The sequence below is a fragment of the Heteronotia binoei genome, chromosome 4, assembly GCF_032191835.1.
Source record: "Heteronotia binoei isolate CCM8104 ecotype False Entrance Well chromosome 4, APGP_CSIRO_Hbin_v1, whole genome shotgun sequence".
NCBI lineage: Eukaryota > Metazoa > Chordata > Lepidosauria > Squamata > Gekkonidae > Heteronotia > Heteronotia binoei.
In genome coordinates, this window is record NC_083226.1 from 21,240,542 (window position 1) to 21,254,833 (window position 14,292).

At 42.4% G+C, this 14,292-nt stretch overlaps 1 protein-coding gene across 1 annotated transcript in view; it reads right to left on the reverse strand.

The window, feature by feature from the left end:
* Window positions 1-14,292, reverse strand: part of NCAPD2 (non-SMC condensin I complex subunit D2) — a 54,847-nt gene that overhangs the window by 22,105 nt on the left and 18,450 nt on the right. Inside the window, exons 14-17 of the mRNA XM_060236917.1 lie at window positions 13,583-13,792; window positions 9,077-9,251; window positions 8,587-8,671; window positions 7,358-7,491 (exon numbers count right to left, since the gene is read on the reverse strand). Of these exons, the coding sequence (XP_060092900.1) occupies window positions 7,358-7,491; window positions 8,587-8,671; window positions 9,077-9,251; window positions 13,583-13,792 (604 nt within the window). The remainder of the gene's footprint in view (window positions 1-7,357; window positions 7,492-8,586; window positions 8,672-9,076; window positions 9,252-13,582; window positions 13,793-14,292) is intronic.

Sequence of the window (14,292 nt, forward strand, 5' to 3'; positions counted from 1 at the left end):
CCATTCAATGCACAGCAGCCAAGAAGGTCTGAGCGCCTGCTCCGGCTGCAACGCCACTGAGGATGTTCTCTGCAGCTGAGAACGAAACGTCTGGAAGGAAAACTTTCTCCAGTAGAACACGGCACTTGATCCCGAAAGATTCTACAAACCCTAATGATGTTACCAGCCGTGAAAACCTGAAATCTTTGGTAGACAAGACTAACTTTGTTGGACCAAGGGTCTGATTCGCTGTAAGGCAGTTTCATGAAAGAAACAGGTAATGAGCAATGTCCTCCTTAAGCTGTGGAGACTTGTGAACAAAAATTCTGCTTTGTGAGCTACTGGCATGGAAGTTGTGAGCGACAGCATAAATTAGTTTGCTCTGAGCTAAGACAAAAACGTATGAGCCAGAAACTAAAAAAACCCTGTGAGTTAGCTCACACTAACTCAGGTTAGAGGGAACACTGGTCATGAGACCCCAGGCAGCTCCTCCAACCCTCTGACTATGCGGGGCCAAAGCTGTGGGGCTTGCCATTCCTGATCTCCAATTCAGCAGTGTAGTGACATAAGGGCTGTTCTCTCACATGCGTTTTGGAGACACGGTCAAACTTAAATCTGGATTGGCAGCGGGGGCGCATGCTCTTGGCTACAACCTGCACAGAATGCAGTACCTTTGGGGGCTCACTGGCTGAGGTGGCGCACAGCACAGCACACCCAACACAACACAACACTTCGAATTCACCCATAGCGGTTAACAGCTCTCCACCATTATCCAGTTTGGGATTATTAAATCAAAGTAAAAACATACGTTGGGAGCTCAGCTTAATGGGCAGAACCCCAAAGCCATTCCAGAGCACTGATGACAGCCAAGAGAGTTTCCCTCCTCCCTCCAAAAGTCCTGCTCCACAATAATTACTCTCCCCCGAAAAAAAACACACACACATGCTAATGAAAGAGAGGACTGCATTTGCTCTGATTAAACAACTTCTAGATATTGAAATGCAAGAACTCAGAAACCTTGCCTCTGGCAGATGTTCCCCTTTGAAGTGGGGGATCTCCTCTAGTGGAACCTTGGCAACATATCTTTCTTGCTTGACTTCCCCTAACCTTCGTAGAGCCTTCAATGTTAGCTCGCTTTAACGTCCTTCCTTCTGCTGTGCTGGATGGGAGGTTTAAGAAAGTTCCATGTTCCAACAGGTTTGGTGGTTGTGGTTCAAGGGATATAGAAAGTACTGGACATTGTGCATTTTACTGTGATATCCGTGCCACGTGTTTAGAGCCTCTTCTTCGAAATAATGAGGGACAATCTGACGATGGTAAGACTCTCTTCCTATTGTCCTCTCATAACCCTGAGATTATTGAGACTGTGGCTAAATAGCTGTGCTTCTAAGAGAAGAGGAATGTTTCAAAAGTTGGGGTAATACATGTTTTCTCCCTTGCTGATTGTGCACACCTATGCTGTTATGCCAATCAAGGTTGTTGTTGTTGTTGTTGTTGTTACTGTTGCACTGTTGGATCCAATCTCCTATTTTTACACAAGTATTAGAAAGAGCCCCAACAATAACAGCTCCCTCCTGCCTCCCCCCACCAAGGGTCCAATACCAAGTACCGTATTTTGTAATCTGCCTACAGTCTCGCTGAGAGAATGCTACAAAGTAAAATATTATTAATAATAATCTTGCTGAGATGTGAAATCTTGCTTGGATGTAGGAGGCACCTTGAGGGAGATTATAAATCTGTTTTGCAGGCAGCTTTCCCCAGCTCCTTAAAGGAAGCCGCTGCCAGACCTTTCTTATAAAGAAGCCTTCCTTGAACAAAGAGGAGCTTGCCAATTACTGCCCAGGATCAAATTCCTGGGAAAGGTAATTGAGAGAGCAGTCGCCGAGCAGTTCCAGGACACCTCGGATGAGACGCCTGCACTCGGTCCATTTCAATTTTGGGTCTGGCGCCGAGACAACCTTGGCAGCTCTCGTGGGTGACCTCTGACTCCGGTTTGATTGGGACAGCTGAACACTGCTGGACTTAACAACTTAACAACACAGTTGAGCGCTCGATCTTGGTCAGCTGTCTAGCCTCACTGGGGGTCAGGACACTGCTTCATCTTGGTTGGCCTCACTCCTCTAACAACGCACTCAGGGGTAGCCGTTTGGGACAAGGCTTCAACCAGGTATCCATCAGACTGTGGGGTTCCACAGGGCTCAATCCCGTTGTCAAAGTTATTTAATATTTATATACGCCCTCTATTGGAAGTCATTATGAGGTTTGGTGAAGAACATAAGAGAAGCTATGGACTTCTGGAGTTGGAGCACAATGAGCTGACCTGTTTCTCTTAGGACATAAAAGGCACTCTAATGCCTGCTGTCTACTTTTTTCCAGCAAAGGAAACTGTCTAGGACATGCATAAATCACTCGAGGGGATTTACTTTGGCTGGCAAGAGATCCCAAGAGGGGTCTGTTTTCGGCTTTGAAGGTTCCCCGATGAGTCTGCATACCAGCGTCTACAAAGTATCTCTGGAGTCATTAAGTTGACATAAACTCATTACGGTTCCAGCTTCCTACGGACTATAATAACATCAGAAGACTGAGTTGGATGGTATAATTAATGATTAACGGCGTTAAGGTAAAGATTCTTATCTTTCACTTGGGCACTAATTTAAGATTGTTTAAAAAATGTTTTAAGATCCAGAGCTATTGGCTTCAGAGTGAAATTAAAGAGGTGTGGAAGGGAGTGAATGTGGAACTTTTGGAATTAAGAGAAAGCAGAAAAATGCAGATAAATACTTTCTGTTGAAAATTCCGGTGGCTTCTGAGACCCCCAGACAAAACAACTGCAGTCTCTTATTACAAGCAGGAAGTGACGTGCGTTTTAAACGAGAGATTTATAACCAGTGAGTATGGGACTTCATTGCCAGAGAATCAGGAAGTAATTGCTGAGAGAAAGAGGAACTTCTTAACATCCAGGTATTTTCAAGAATCAGAAACCATAGAGAAACATCGGAGGCCATTACAGAAAGGTCAAAGGTTTTTTTTTATAAAATACAGTGAAACTGGACGGTAATAATATTCATAATCAACATAAATCATCCCCAAAAGGAGAAACAATTTGGACTATATAGTTGGAAATAAAAAATAAGCCCTAGGGGGAAAAAGGAAAAGTTTTTTAAAAAGTGAGGCTTGGAAACCGCCATCTTGGAAATTTAAAAACTTTGAAAATTAATTTCTTGAGCCAGGGAGCTCTGAGGAAGGTGATTTTGGGCTTGCTGGAAAGGGCATGCCCTAATCTATTAAATGCAACTATCAGATTGTGGATTGGTGAGATCAATTTGAACTCCATTACTTGTAATGGGCAGCCAGTAATGTCAGACCAGAAGCTGGGATTAAGAGCTACAATGGCAAGAGCCTCCTCACTGGCAGAAGGAAAAATGTCTAAACAAGGGCAGGATCAACTGGATGCTATGGAAGCAAGACTTTTAAAAGCAATGAAGGATTTAATAACAGGAAGTGAAAAGAAACTCACTAAGGAAATAATTAAAGAAATAAATTCAAGTGCTGAAGAAGTAAAGAAGGATATAAAAAAAGAAATCGATGAACTGAGAAAAGAGTCTCAAGCAACAGCGAAAAAGACTGAAGAGATTGAAGATAAAAGATCAAGATGCTACCATTAAAAAGATGCAGGATAAAGCAATACTACAGGATTGCAAGCTGATGGAGAACATGATACGTCTAAGAGGAGTACTTGAGATTGACCAAGAGGATCTAAAGAACTATATTGCTACAACATTGGCTGATTTTATGGGAGATGACCCTGTGAAGATGGGACGTTTGTGTGATTATGTCTACAGGGTCAATTCAGAATTTGCCAGAAAGCGAAAGCTACCCAGCTACGTGGTAGTGAAGTTTACCACAACAGACGTGGTGGGAAGGATCTTAAGTTAGCAATTTGAAAGTCCATTAGTGGTGGAGGAAAGCAGAGTGTGGATGATGAAGGAGCTGCCGAGGAAAGTCATCACTGATAGAAAACAATTTAAGAAATTGACAGACAAGCTGAGAGACAAGGATATAAGATACAGATGGATTTTACCTGAAGGTCTCAGCTTTGAATATAAAAGACCGAGGAAGACCATAGTGGACTTGCAAGGCATGAATGAATTTTTGGCGGACAAGAAAGAATTTGAGGATACAAAATAATTGAAAAATCATTATGGATTACAAATTAATTTCTTGGAATGTAAATGGACTTAATTCACCTCAAAAAAGAAAAGCAATTTTTCATTGGATTAAAAAGCAGAAATGTAATATAGTATGTACGTCTACAAGAAGTACATATTAAGCAATTGGATTACAAATTTTTGTGGAATAAGGCTTTGGGGGAAGTTTTCAGTTCTATTTTCCCACTTTGTATTTTTAATAATTGATTATGACAGCCACTTTTCTTCACCTGTCTTAGCCGTTATCATACTAACTGAACTTTAAAAGTGAAAAAGGACTGTGGTTGTTTTAGAAATGAAGCATAAGAAGTTGAATTCATATAGTAAGTCCATGTGAGTTAAGACAAGATTAAGATTTATATAATTATAAGTGATGATTTAATGACTATGAAATCTATGTTTAATGTTTAACAAGTAATAATTGAATTTTTAAAGTGCAAAGGAGAATAGATTATGGTTATCTCATCAAATGTATAATATTGATGTATAAGTAGAAAGTATTAAGTAAAGGAATAAGAATAGTAGTCATGTTGGAGTTAAGATAAAGTTAAATGAATGATAACTTTTAGTTAAAATTCTATAGATGGAAATTTTTACTTTTAAAAGGTTTTTAATTTGTTTTGTATACCGGCGGAGGTCACAATTTGGAGGGTGGGAAAATGTGTAATGTATTGATTAACTATATTTAGATTTTGATAGTAGAATGTTTTCAATGCATTGCAAAATAAAAAAAAATTGTTATCTAAAAGAACATAAGAGAACTATGTTGGATCAGGCCAACACTGTGTCACACAGTGGCCAAAAAACCCAAGTGCCATCAGGAGTCCACCAGTGGGGTCAGAACACTAGGAGACCTTCCACTGTGCCCCCCCCCCCTAAGAATACAGAACATCACTGTCTCAGCAGAGTTTCAACGATAAGCTGTGGCTAATAGCCACGGATGGACCTCTGCTCCACATGCTTATCCAATCCCCTTTTGAAGCTGTCTATGCTTGTAGCTGTCACCACCTCCTGTGGCAGTGAGTTTCATGTGTTAATCACCTTTTGGGTGAAGGACTTCCTTTTATCCGTTCTAGCCTGACTGCTCAGCAATTTCACTGAATGTCCACGAATAAGAACATAAAGCATGCTGATGACACCCAGCTATTTCTCCCACTGGAAAAACAGACTGAGGCGGCCCTCTTGGCCCCAACAAAGTGTTGTCGTTGAGGCAGAGCTGAATTCAACTAAGACTGAAGTCTTGTGGCTGGGAATTGCCAGACCGGAGTGGTGATGGTGGTTTGCAGCTGACTAGTCTGGATGGGGTCCAACTTATTCCAGTGGGCTTCATGAAGAGTTTGAGGGTCTGGCTGGATGCCTCACTTACCCTGGATAAACATGTGTCCTTAGTGGGTGAAGCAGGCTTTTTATTATTTCTGCCACTGCCCATCAAGTTGTCCCCCCTACTTGTGCAGGTCTGACCTTGCTACAGTGATTCATGCCATGGTAACCTCCAGACTAGATTACTGCAATTTGCTCTATGCAGGGCTGCCCTTGAAGGCGCTTCAGAAACTTCAGGTTGTTCAGAATGCAGCTGCCGGGCTGTTGACCAATTCACCACGACTTGCACACAGTCAAGCCCATTTTGAGGCAACTGTACTGGCTCCCAATTGGTTTCCGGGTCAAATTCAAAGTGTTGGTTTAAATCTTTAAAGTCCTAAATGGTCTGTAACTGTCATACCTAAAGGGCCACCTCTCCTGTTATGACTTCCCACAGTGTCTTTGTTCAGCTGTGCATGGGATTTTGGTGGTACCTTAACCCTCAATTTGCCTGTCTGAGTGCAACAAGGGTGAGGGCCTTTTCCATCGTGGCCACAACCAAGTGGAATGCTCTGTCTGAGGATATTCACACCCTGCAGGACTTGTCTACATTCCACAGTGCATTTAATACAGTATTCCACCAGATGTTCCAATAATGTAATTTTGGTGGTCTCTACTAGCAACACAGTGGATTTTTATGCCAAAAGCTGTGTGTTTTAATTAAAATCCAATTTAATTGGATTTTAATAGAACTATTTTTTAACATTATTGTTACTATATTGTCAGGCTGTGAGTTGCACTGAGCCCCATTCTACAGGAAGGATAGGTTCAAAATCCGATGAAATAAACCTTAAAACATTCTCCCCACTATCTAACTCTAGGTCATAAACAGCAGCCCAACAAACCTTGAGAGGGACAAATGTAACATCAATAATCAAATGTAGGTCTAAATAATTTTTCTTGCACTTCCCCTTTGAAATGGGGAAGTCTAGACCAGGGGTGTCAAACATGTGGCCTAGGTGCCAAATCAGGCCTCTGAGCAACTGGTTGTCATCTGCTTCCTTCTCTCTCTCTCATTTCCTTCTGCATAACAGCTTGCTTTGCCAGGCTTCCTCAATTGCACAGGAGCTACAGAGAAAAAGCTCTACTTTCTCCATTGGCTGAGGCTCCTCCCTTGGGGAGGAAGGGGGGGAGGCAGAGCTTGCTTTTCTAGGCTCTCTCAATTGCACAGCAGAGCTACTGAGCCAAGCCTCTCTTCCTTCTATTGGCTGAGGCTCCCTCCTTCCTGGTCCCCTGGGGGAGGGAGGGAAAGAGCCAGAGCTTCCTTTGCCTGGTTCCCTAGATCCCACAGGAGAAATACAAAGAAAGCACCTTTAAGATCAATGACTGCTAATGTTTTAAGAATTTTTTGAGTTTTTTACAAAAGTCTTTAATTGTGTTTGTGTCCTTTATAAAGTTTGTATCTCTGCTACCTAATCTTCAATAAGTACACACATGGCCCAGCCTGACAAGGTCTCATTTTTGTCAGATCTGGCCCTCATGACAAGTGAATTTGATTCCCCTGGTCTAGACTCTTCTTCAGGGCCCAGCCACCCATGACTGCAAGGTACAGATGAAACATAATGTCTGGCCAGTGATGCTCTGTACTCTTGGGTGCCTGGGGAGCACTGAGCGCTTCTAGAATTCTGGCCCTGCTGATGGCACCTGGGCTTTGGCTTTGTCACTGTGTGACATAGAATGTCGAATTGGATGGGCCATTGGCCTCATCCAACATGGTTTCTTTTATGTTCTTATCCCACAGCTGCTATAGCAGTGGAGAAGGTCCCTCTGGCTCACTGCCAGCTCTAAAAGGCCCCAAACTGACCACTCACTGTGCCATCATCCCCAGAAGCATAATGGCCACACGGCGCTCCAGGACAGAACACGGGGACTTTTCTGTGAACCGTTCCCACAGCAGCTGGACCACAGCAGGTTTTATTTCATCTTTCTGCATAAATTCTGAAATCTACAAAATAAAGGAAGGCTTGTCAGTGACGGATAGCAAACGCTCCACAAAACTGTACTGCCCCAACTAAGACACGATCTTAGCTGTATTTATTGCTCAGTTATCTTGACTCTTATTAACCCTCCTTGGCAACTAACCCCCCCCCCCCAGCTATACGTAACATTTGAGGAAACCTGTTTCAATATAACTAAGAAGTGTGCATCTACACATGCTAAGTCTCTCAGTTCTTGCTTATACCCCAAACTGAACGCTGTTGGTCTTGGAAATGCCCCTGGACTCAAACTCAGTTCTCACATTTGTTAACTCTTATATTTGGATACTAATTTACTGATATTCACAGATCTTATGAACTGCTTTAATCCAATCTTAGCTATAACCACCCAGTTTACTTATGCATCTTGAGTCTAAATAGCCCTTCCTGGCCACTAAACTCTGTCCTTATGTTATGGTTGAGGATGGCTTGTTTCACTGTATTTGAAGAAGCGTGCTTGCAAAAGAAAGCTAATACCCAGAATTAAACTTTGTTGGTCTTAAAGGTGCCCCTGGACTCTTTTCAGACCAACATGGCTACTCACCTAGATCTATCTTGCAAAAGACAGTTTTGCCAAGCAAAGCAAGGCTCATTTGTTGTTTTGTTTCTAACTCGCTGATCTGTCTAATGCAGGCCATAACTGTGAGCATCATGATACTCAGGGCTACTTATGAAATTCTAAGATTCTCTGTTGTCAGGGCTAATGGGCGATGTTAAACACTGAACTTTTTAACAGAATGGCCCAGAAATACAGCCACAAGCAGGTTAAATAGATGTGTGCAGGAGATCCAAGAGAGGAGAGTATGTCCAGTGGCCTTTAGCACATATGCTCTGGATCCAAGGGTTAAAAAAGCCATTGCCAAAACTGCAAGGATTCTAGAATGTAAAACTCAATCAGCTTTTACAGGCTGGCAGAAAAACTTCGGAAGACAGTAGTAGTATGGTTGGCCAACTGGGACTCTGCACGCTTTGAAATATTCCAATGTGTGACCTCCTGCAAATAATACTACCGAAATAGATAACGAACTCTCAGATGACAGACTTATAGGGGAGAGCACACTCACAATTTCTCCAAGGCACTGGATGGTCGCCAATGATGCATCCACCATGAGGAGAGACAGGGACTGCACCAGGCTGTGGGCTTGAGCCCTGGGGAGGAGAAAAGTAGGAAGAGGATTTCATTTTTTTTTTGCCCAGGTCTTTTGTTTAAAGATTCCAACCGAACAGTTTGCTCGTTTGATTGCAAGTCTAGCAACCCCCCCCCCCCCGTTTGATAGGGAGGATGCCCGCAGAGGCTGCTGGGAGGGGGAAAATCCCATTGTCAGTGGGACGAGAAGAGTCTCTAGTGGCCACAGCGCTTGCTCTGCAATGGGAACAAATTGGCCTGCGACAGAAAATGTTGAGTTTTAGCCTCTAGCAAGCTTGAGACAAAATGCTGGGTTCGGCCTATGAGAAACAGCATGCTCAGCACTATTCTCTACCCTGCGCTTCCTCAGTGAAGATCATGCAGGATAATGGGGGATTGTGTGTGTGTGTGTGGTGGGTCAACAGTACCTTGCCGAGCCCCCACTAGGATTCAGGTAGAGCCTCCGGTAGGCATTCAGCACAGCTTCCCTGATTCTTGGCTCCTTCGACCATATGAGCGGGAGCATTCGGCGGACTCCCAGGACAGCTTGAGGGATGCCAAACTGGGAGACTATGACAAAGAATTCGATGACTTCTTGCACCACTGGAGGGGGAAAAATGACAGAAAGGAGTGGGGTTGTATGATGGTGCAGCTCAGAGCAATACCTCTGGCCAACCCAACAACAAAGCCATGTTCCAACTGCCCTTCCGGCACATAGCCAACAGTCAAGAGTCTGCTGGAATAATCTCATATATCAAACTTCTGGCTATATAATTTAAGAGTAGATTTTTTTTTTTTTTAAATATCCAATGGCAAAAATATATGTAGCTTTTGAAACAGTCCTGATTTTCAACCTCAAAGATACTGGACACTTTCAGCCTGTTTTTTTTCACATTGTATAGGTTTTTATTGATTTAAACTGCAAAAGAGAAAAGCAATGCAGAGAATACACAAAAAAGGGGGAAAGGGGCATTGACAGAATGAGGAAAACAGAAACAGAAAGCAATACAAATACATCAGTTATAATTCTACCTCCCAATAAAATACTCAAATCATTCTACCTGAAAGTATAAAAATCTCCATATATTTTACTTTCCTTTCTTTCATTACCAAATTTTTTTAAAATAAACCAGTAGTAGCAATATGAATCTAAACAATTCTTCTTAAACACAAATAAGTATAGCATGTTAATTTCCCCCCCAAAACTATCTCAATGCCAGTTTTATCTAATTTAACCCTATTATAGGCACAAATTAGATTGTTGGTTTAACAAAATCCTTATTAAAACAAGCACATAAAAATCACATCTTTATCCTTAACAAATTACATAAGATACAACTTAATAGTTTGTCTATCTCAGTCTAAACAGTTTCTCCAAAGGAGCATGTTAAAACAAATCTACCAAGTTACAAAACAATTATGATATCTGCCTTTTCAACTGTTAATCCAGCTCTTACATCAGTATGAGTAATTTCACTAAATAAGCATACTGTAGATACATCTACTATATAAAGAAATATGCTATCTGCACCCTTTAGCATTAATCCAAATTGACTATTTAATTATATTTAATTACAATCTTACTAACTTTAACTTCTTCAAAATCTCCCTTATTCTTTTAAAATCGGATATCTGTTCATTATTAATAGTTGCATGTTTGTTTACCCACAACCCCCCCCCCCCCCCCAAATTCAGGAATCCTTCTTCCCAAAGATTAAAAGCTTTTAAGTTCCTTTAATTTTTGCATCCATATTACATCAGAGACAACCCATTTAATTACAGTTTGCCTTTTAAAATCGCATACCACTTCTTAATCAGGGTTCCATATCCAACCATTCACAAAAATGAAAAAAAAAATTCAAGATCCTTCTTCCGGAAAGCTTTCCACATCTTAATTTGTTGATCGGAGTGTACCTTTTCTCTTCTCAATGTGGCCTGCCCCCTCAACAGTGGGAGGAAGAATTCAACACCATTTTTCCCTCTCAACATGACTTTATTGGATCTTAATTTCCAGTCTTGTTTCAATACTGTGACATAGGAGACCATTTTGATTTTCCTTTGTTTGTTTCGGAGCATATCACTTTCCCATTCCTATTCCACAGATGTCAGCAGACGCTCTTTAGCACTCAACTCCTGTAGGTTTGTAATTTCGTTAGCTTTCAGCATAAAACAACTCATTTGGTCTTTAATAAGCTGCATAAATGAGCCAAGATCCTGTTTCAGAGAAGTGATATTTAAAAAGCTATCTTTTTAATAAGACATTTCGCTAGGCAGTGCCATTTTTCTCTGACAGCAAACTCAGTCTCTTAGTTCAAATTGTTAACATAGCTTTGCGCTCCTGTTAATTCACATTCCACGACAGCTCCAGCTGAGATTTCAAATGCCATTCTTTCAAATAGTCAGGCGATAGAGACAGATCTCTCTAGAATATATCTCCTTTATGTTCAGATCATATTGCAACCTAATAATAATCTCTTTAGTATATGTCCAATTATAATCAATTTTAGTAGTTCTATTCAATCCAATTTAAATAGTTAAAACTGCTCGTAACTTTCCGAGGCCTCATTTCTCTTCTTTTGAGCTAGTCTCTCGTTGTTATGTAAAGTGACCCATCAGGTAACGGAATTAGAAAAACACCTGCTTGTCAAGTAGAATTGTCACATTAGGAGTAGAAAGACACTACATCAAAGGCATACTGGAGAAAACAAAAGCAAGAAAGCAGTCGGGCGTTCTTTTTTTGCTGGTGCGCCAGCTTTTCATGGCTGCGGAGTCTCAGGCCGAAAAAAACGCCCCTTCAGGGCTTTTCTATGGGGCATCACTTCTGTGACACTCCTCCAACAGCCAGACTCAGAGATGCCACAGGAGGACGATCTGCAGACACCTCTGAAGCCAAGATGACAGAGTCCAGAAGTCTCCACTTTCAGCCAGTTTTTATGGTTCTCCTATTTTTATCCTCAAAGCTGCCCTGCAAGATAAACTGATGCAGTGCGATTGGTGGAAAAGTCACCCAAATGAACTTGGGGACAAAGAGGGGACTTTGCATCCAGAGCTCTCCAGTTTAAGCCCCAAGTTCTCACTGCTATTCCACTGTCTCACCTCATCTCTTTTGTAATATACACTTCCAGGTTCCTAAAGGGCTTTAAGGAACATTCCAGATACTTCTGCTCACTTCCAGAACCATTCTAGAGCAGGGATCCCCAACCTTTTCACGCCTGTGGGCACCTTTAAGAATCTTCACACAGGGTGGTGGATGCGACTACAAAATGTATGTATGTGTGTGTGTGTATACACACACACACACACACACACACACTGGCCGCTGTGTGACACAGAGTGTTGGACTGGATGGGCCATTGGCCGATCCAACATGGCTTCTCTTATGTTCTTATGGCTGCCCCAGAAGACACAACTATTCATACAGAGGAAGCCCAAGTACAGGGGAGAAGAGAAAGAATTTAAAAAAAATACATTGGGAAGGCCTTCACCTGGATAGCCAGGCAAGTCCGATCTCATCAGATCTCAGACTCTAAGAAGGGCTAACCCTGAGCATAATAATGTATGCAGTAGCTCACAATTTTAATGCCAGTAGCTCACAAAGTAGAATTTTTGCTCACAAGACACTGCAGCTTAGGGGGAACACTGGTCACAATCTCCTTTACCTCCCCCCACCCCCACAACAGACACCCTATGATGTGGGTGGGGTTAAGAGAGCTCTTACAGCAGCTGTCCTTTCCAGGACAACTCCTACGAGAACTATGGCTAACTCAAGGCTATTCCAGCAGTTGCAAGTGGAGGAGTTGGGAATCAAACCCGGTTCTCCAAGATAAGAGTCCGCGCACTTAACCACTACACCAAACTGGCACTTGGTATGGGAGACAGTGTTTTATCAATGCACTTACTATCACCTACTCAGCCTGCTGTCTTCCTACAGCTTCTTTTTCCTGCTTCCTATGGTGCACTGCACACCCTTCTGTGAATCCTGTCTCTGGTTTTGTGAGCCGCCCTGAGTCCGCTTGCGGAGAGGGCGGGATATAAGTAGAACGTAATAAATAAATAAATAGTACCTATGCAGGATTAACATGCCAGGAAAGACTCCTCAACATCTAGCTTGGGACATGTAAGGAGATTGTTTTGGTGCTGTGGAAGCATTCAGCCACCCCCTCCTACACACACTACATTCTGAAGCCGTGCTGCTGAGAATGGTTTGACTATATGAAGCACTGAGTCTCTGAAAAGCTTTTGAAACTCAGGAGAAGGCAATTCCAAATTATTGATGGCCCAAGTTTTCAGACAGCCCTTTCTGCAATCTGGCATCAGCAAAGAACGGGACCACGGAGGTAAACAGAACTGAAGAGTAATGACACACTCCATGTAGAAAATAACACTGTGTAATCCACAATGTGCATCTTCTTTAAATTATAAACAGTGATACAGACAAAAAATAATCTATTGCACAACATGCCTACTGTCAAAGAACCATGCATTATTACTGTAGTCCAACAATAAAAGAACCGGTGCAATTTCATTTCGGGAGAATCCTTCTTCAAGGGACTGTCTTTTACACTTATGGGTGCAGTAGTGTTGAAATGCCATAATTCATTTCCTGGCTTTCCAAATTAATCTAAATTTTCTTGTTGGAAAGCCACTGCCAGTCATTATCTTTCAGCATTTAGTAGCTAATTTTTGTTTATTATTCGTTGGACTACAGTAACGATGCATGGTTCTTTGGACAGTAAGTGTGCTGTGCAATAGTTATTTGTCTGTATCACTGTTTATAATTTAAAGAAGATACACGTTGTGGATTACACAGTGTGTTATCTTTCTGTAACCTGGGTCAGAGGGCTTCTTTGGCATTCAATTAGGCCAGAATTCAAAAGACAAAGATGCAGTGTTGGAAAGGACAGGAAGAGAGAGAGAAAGAGAGAGTCTCCTACCAGAGACTGAACTTTCATACATCATCCTTGAGATCAGGCCCATGGCATCTGTGATTTTTACTGAAAAGTTGTAGGCATCTTGTAGGTATTGTACCAGCATCTCCTGCTTCACCAGTTCACTTGATGGTTGCTCCTCGGCCCCTTGCTCTTCACCTCCTACATTCTCTGCCTCACCTGTGGGTTCGTGGGTACCTCCTCCTGGCTGGGAACCTGCTGAACAGAAACAGGGAGTGATTGCAGTTCCAAATATCCCTGTCAAGTTATGACAACTGTGTCAAAAAGCTCCATGGCAGATTCCCTGCCCCCACTAGCCCAGTGCCATCAGATTTTGGAAGCTAAGCAAGGGAGGCCCTAGTTAGTACTTGTCAGGGCATTTTTTGTAGCAGGAACTCCTTGGCATATTAGGCCACACACTCCTGAGGTAGCCAATCTTCCTGGAACTTACAGTAGGCCCTGTACTAAGAGCCCTGTAACCTCCAGGAGGATTGGCTACATCAAGGGGGTGTGGCCTAATATGCAAGAAGAAGAAGATGATGATATTGGATTTATATCCTGCCCTCCACTCCGAAGAGTCTCAGAGTGGCTCACCGTCTCCTTTACCTTCCTCCCCCACAATAGACACCCTGTGAGGTGAGAGGGCTCTCACAGCAGCTGCCCTTTCAAGGACGACCTCTGCCAGAGCTATGGCTGGCCCAAGGCCATTCCAGCAG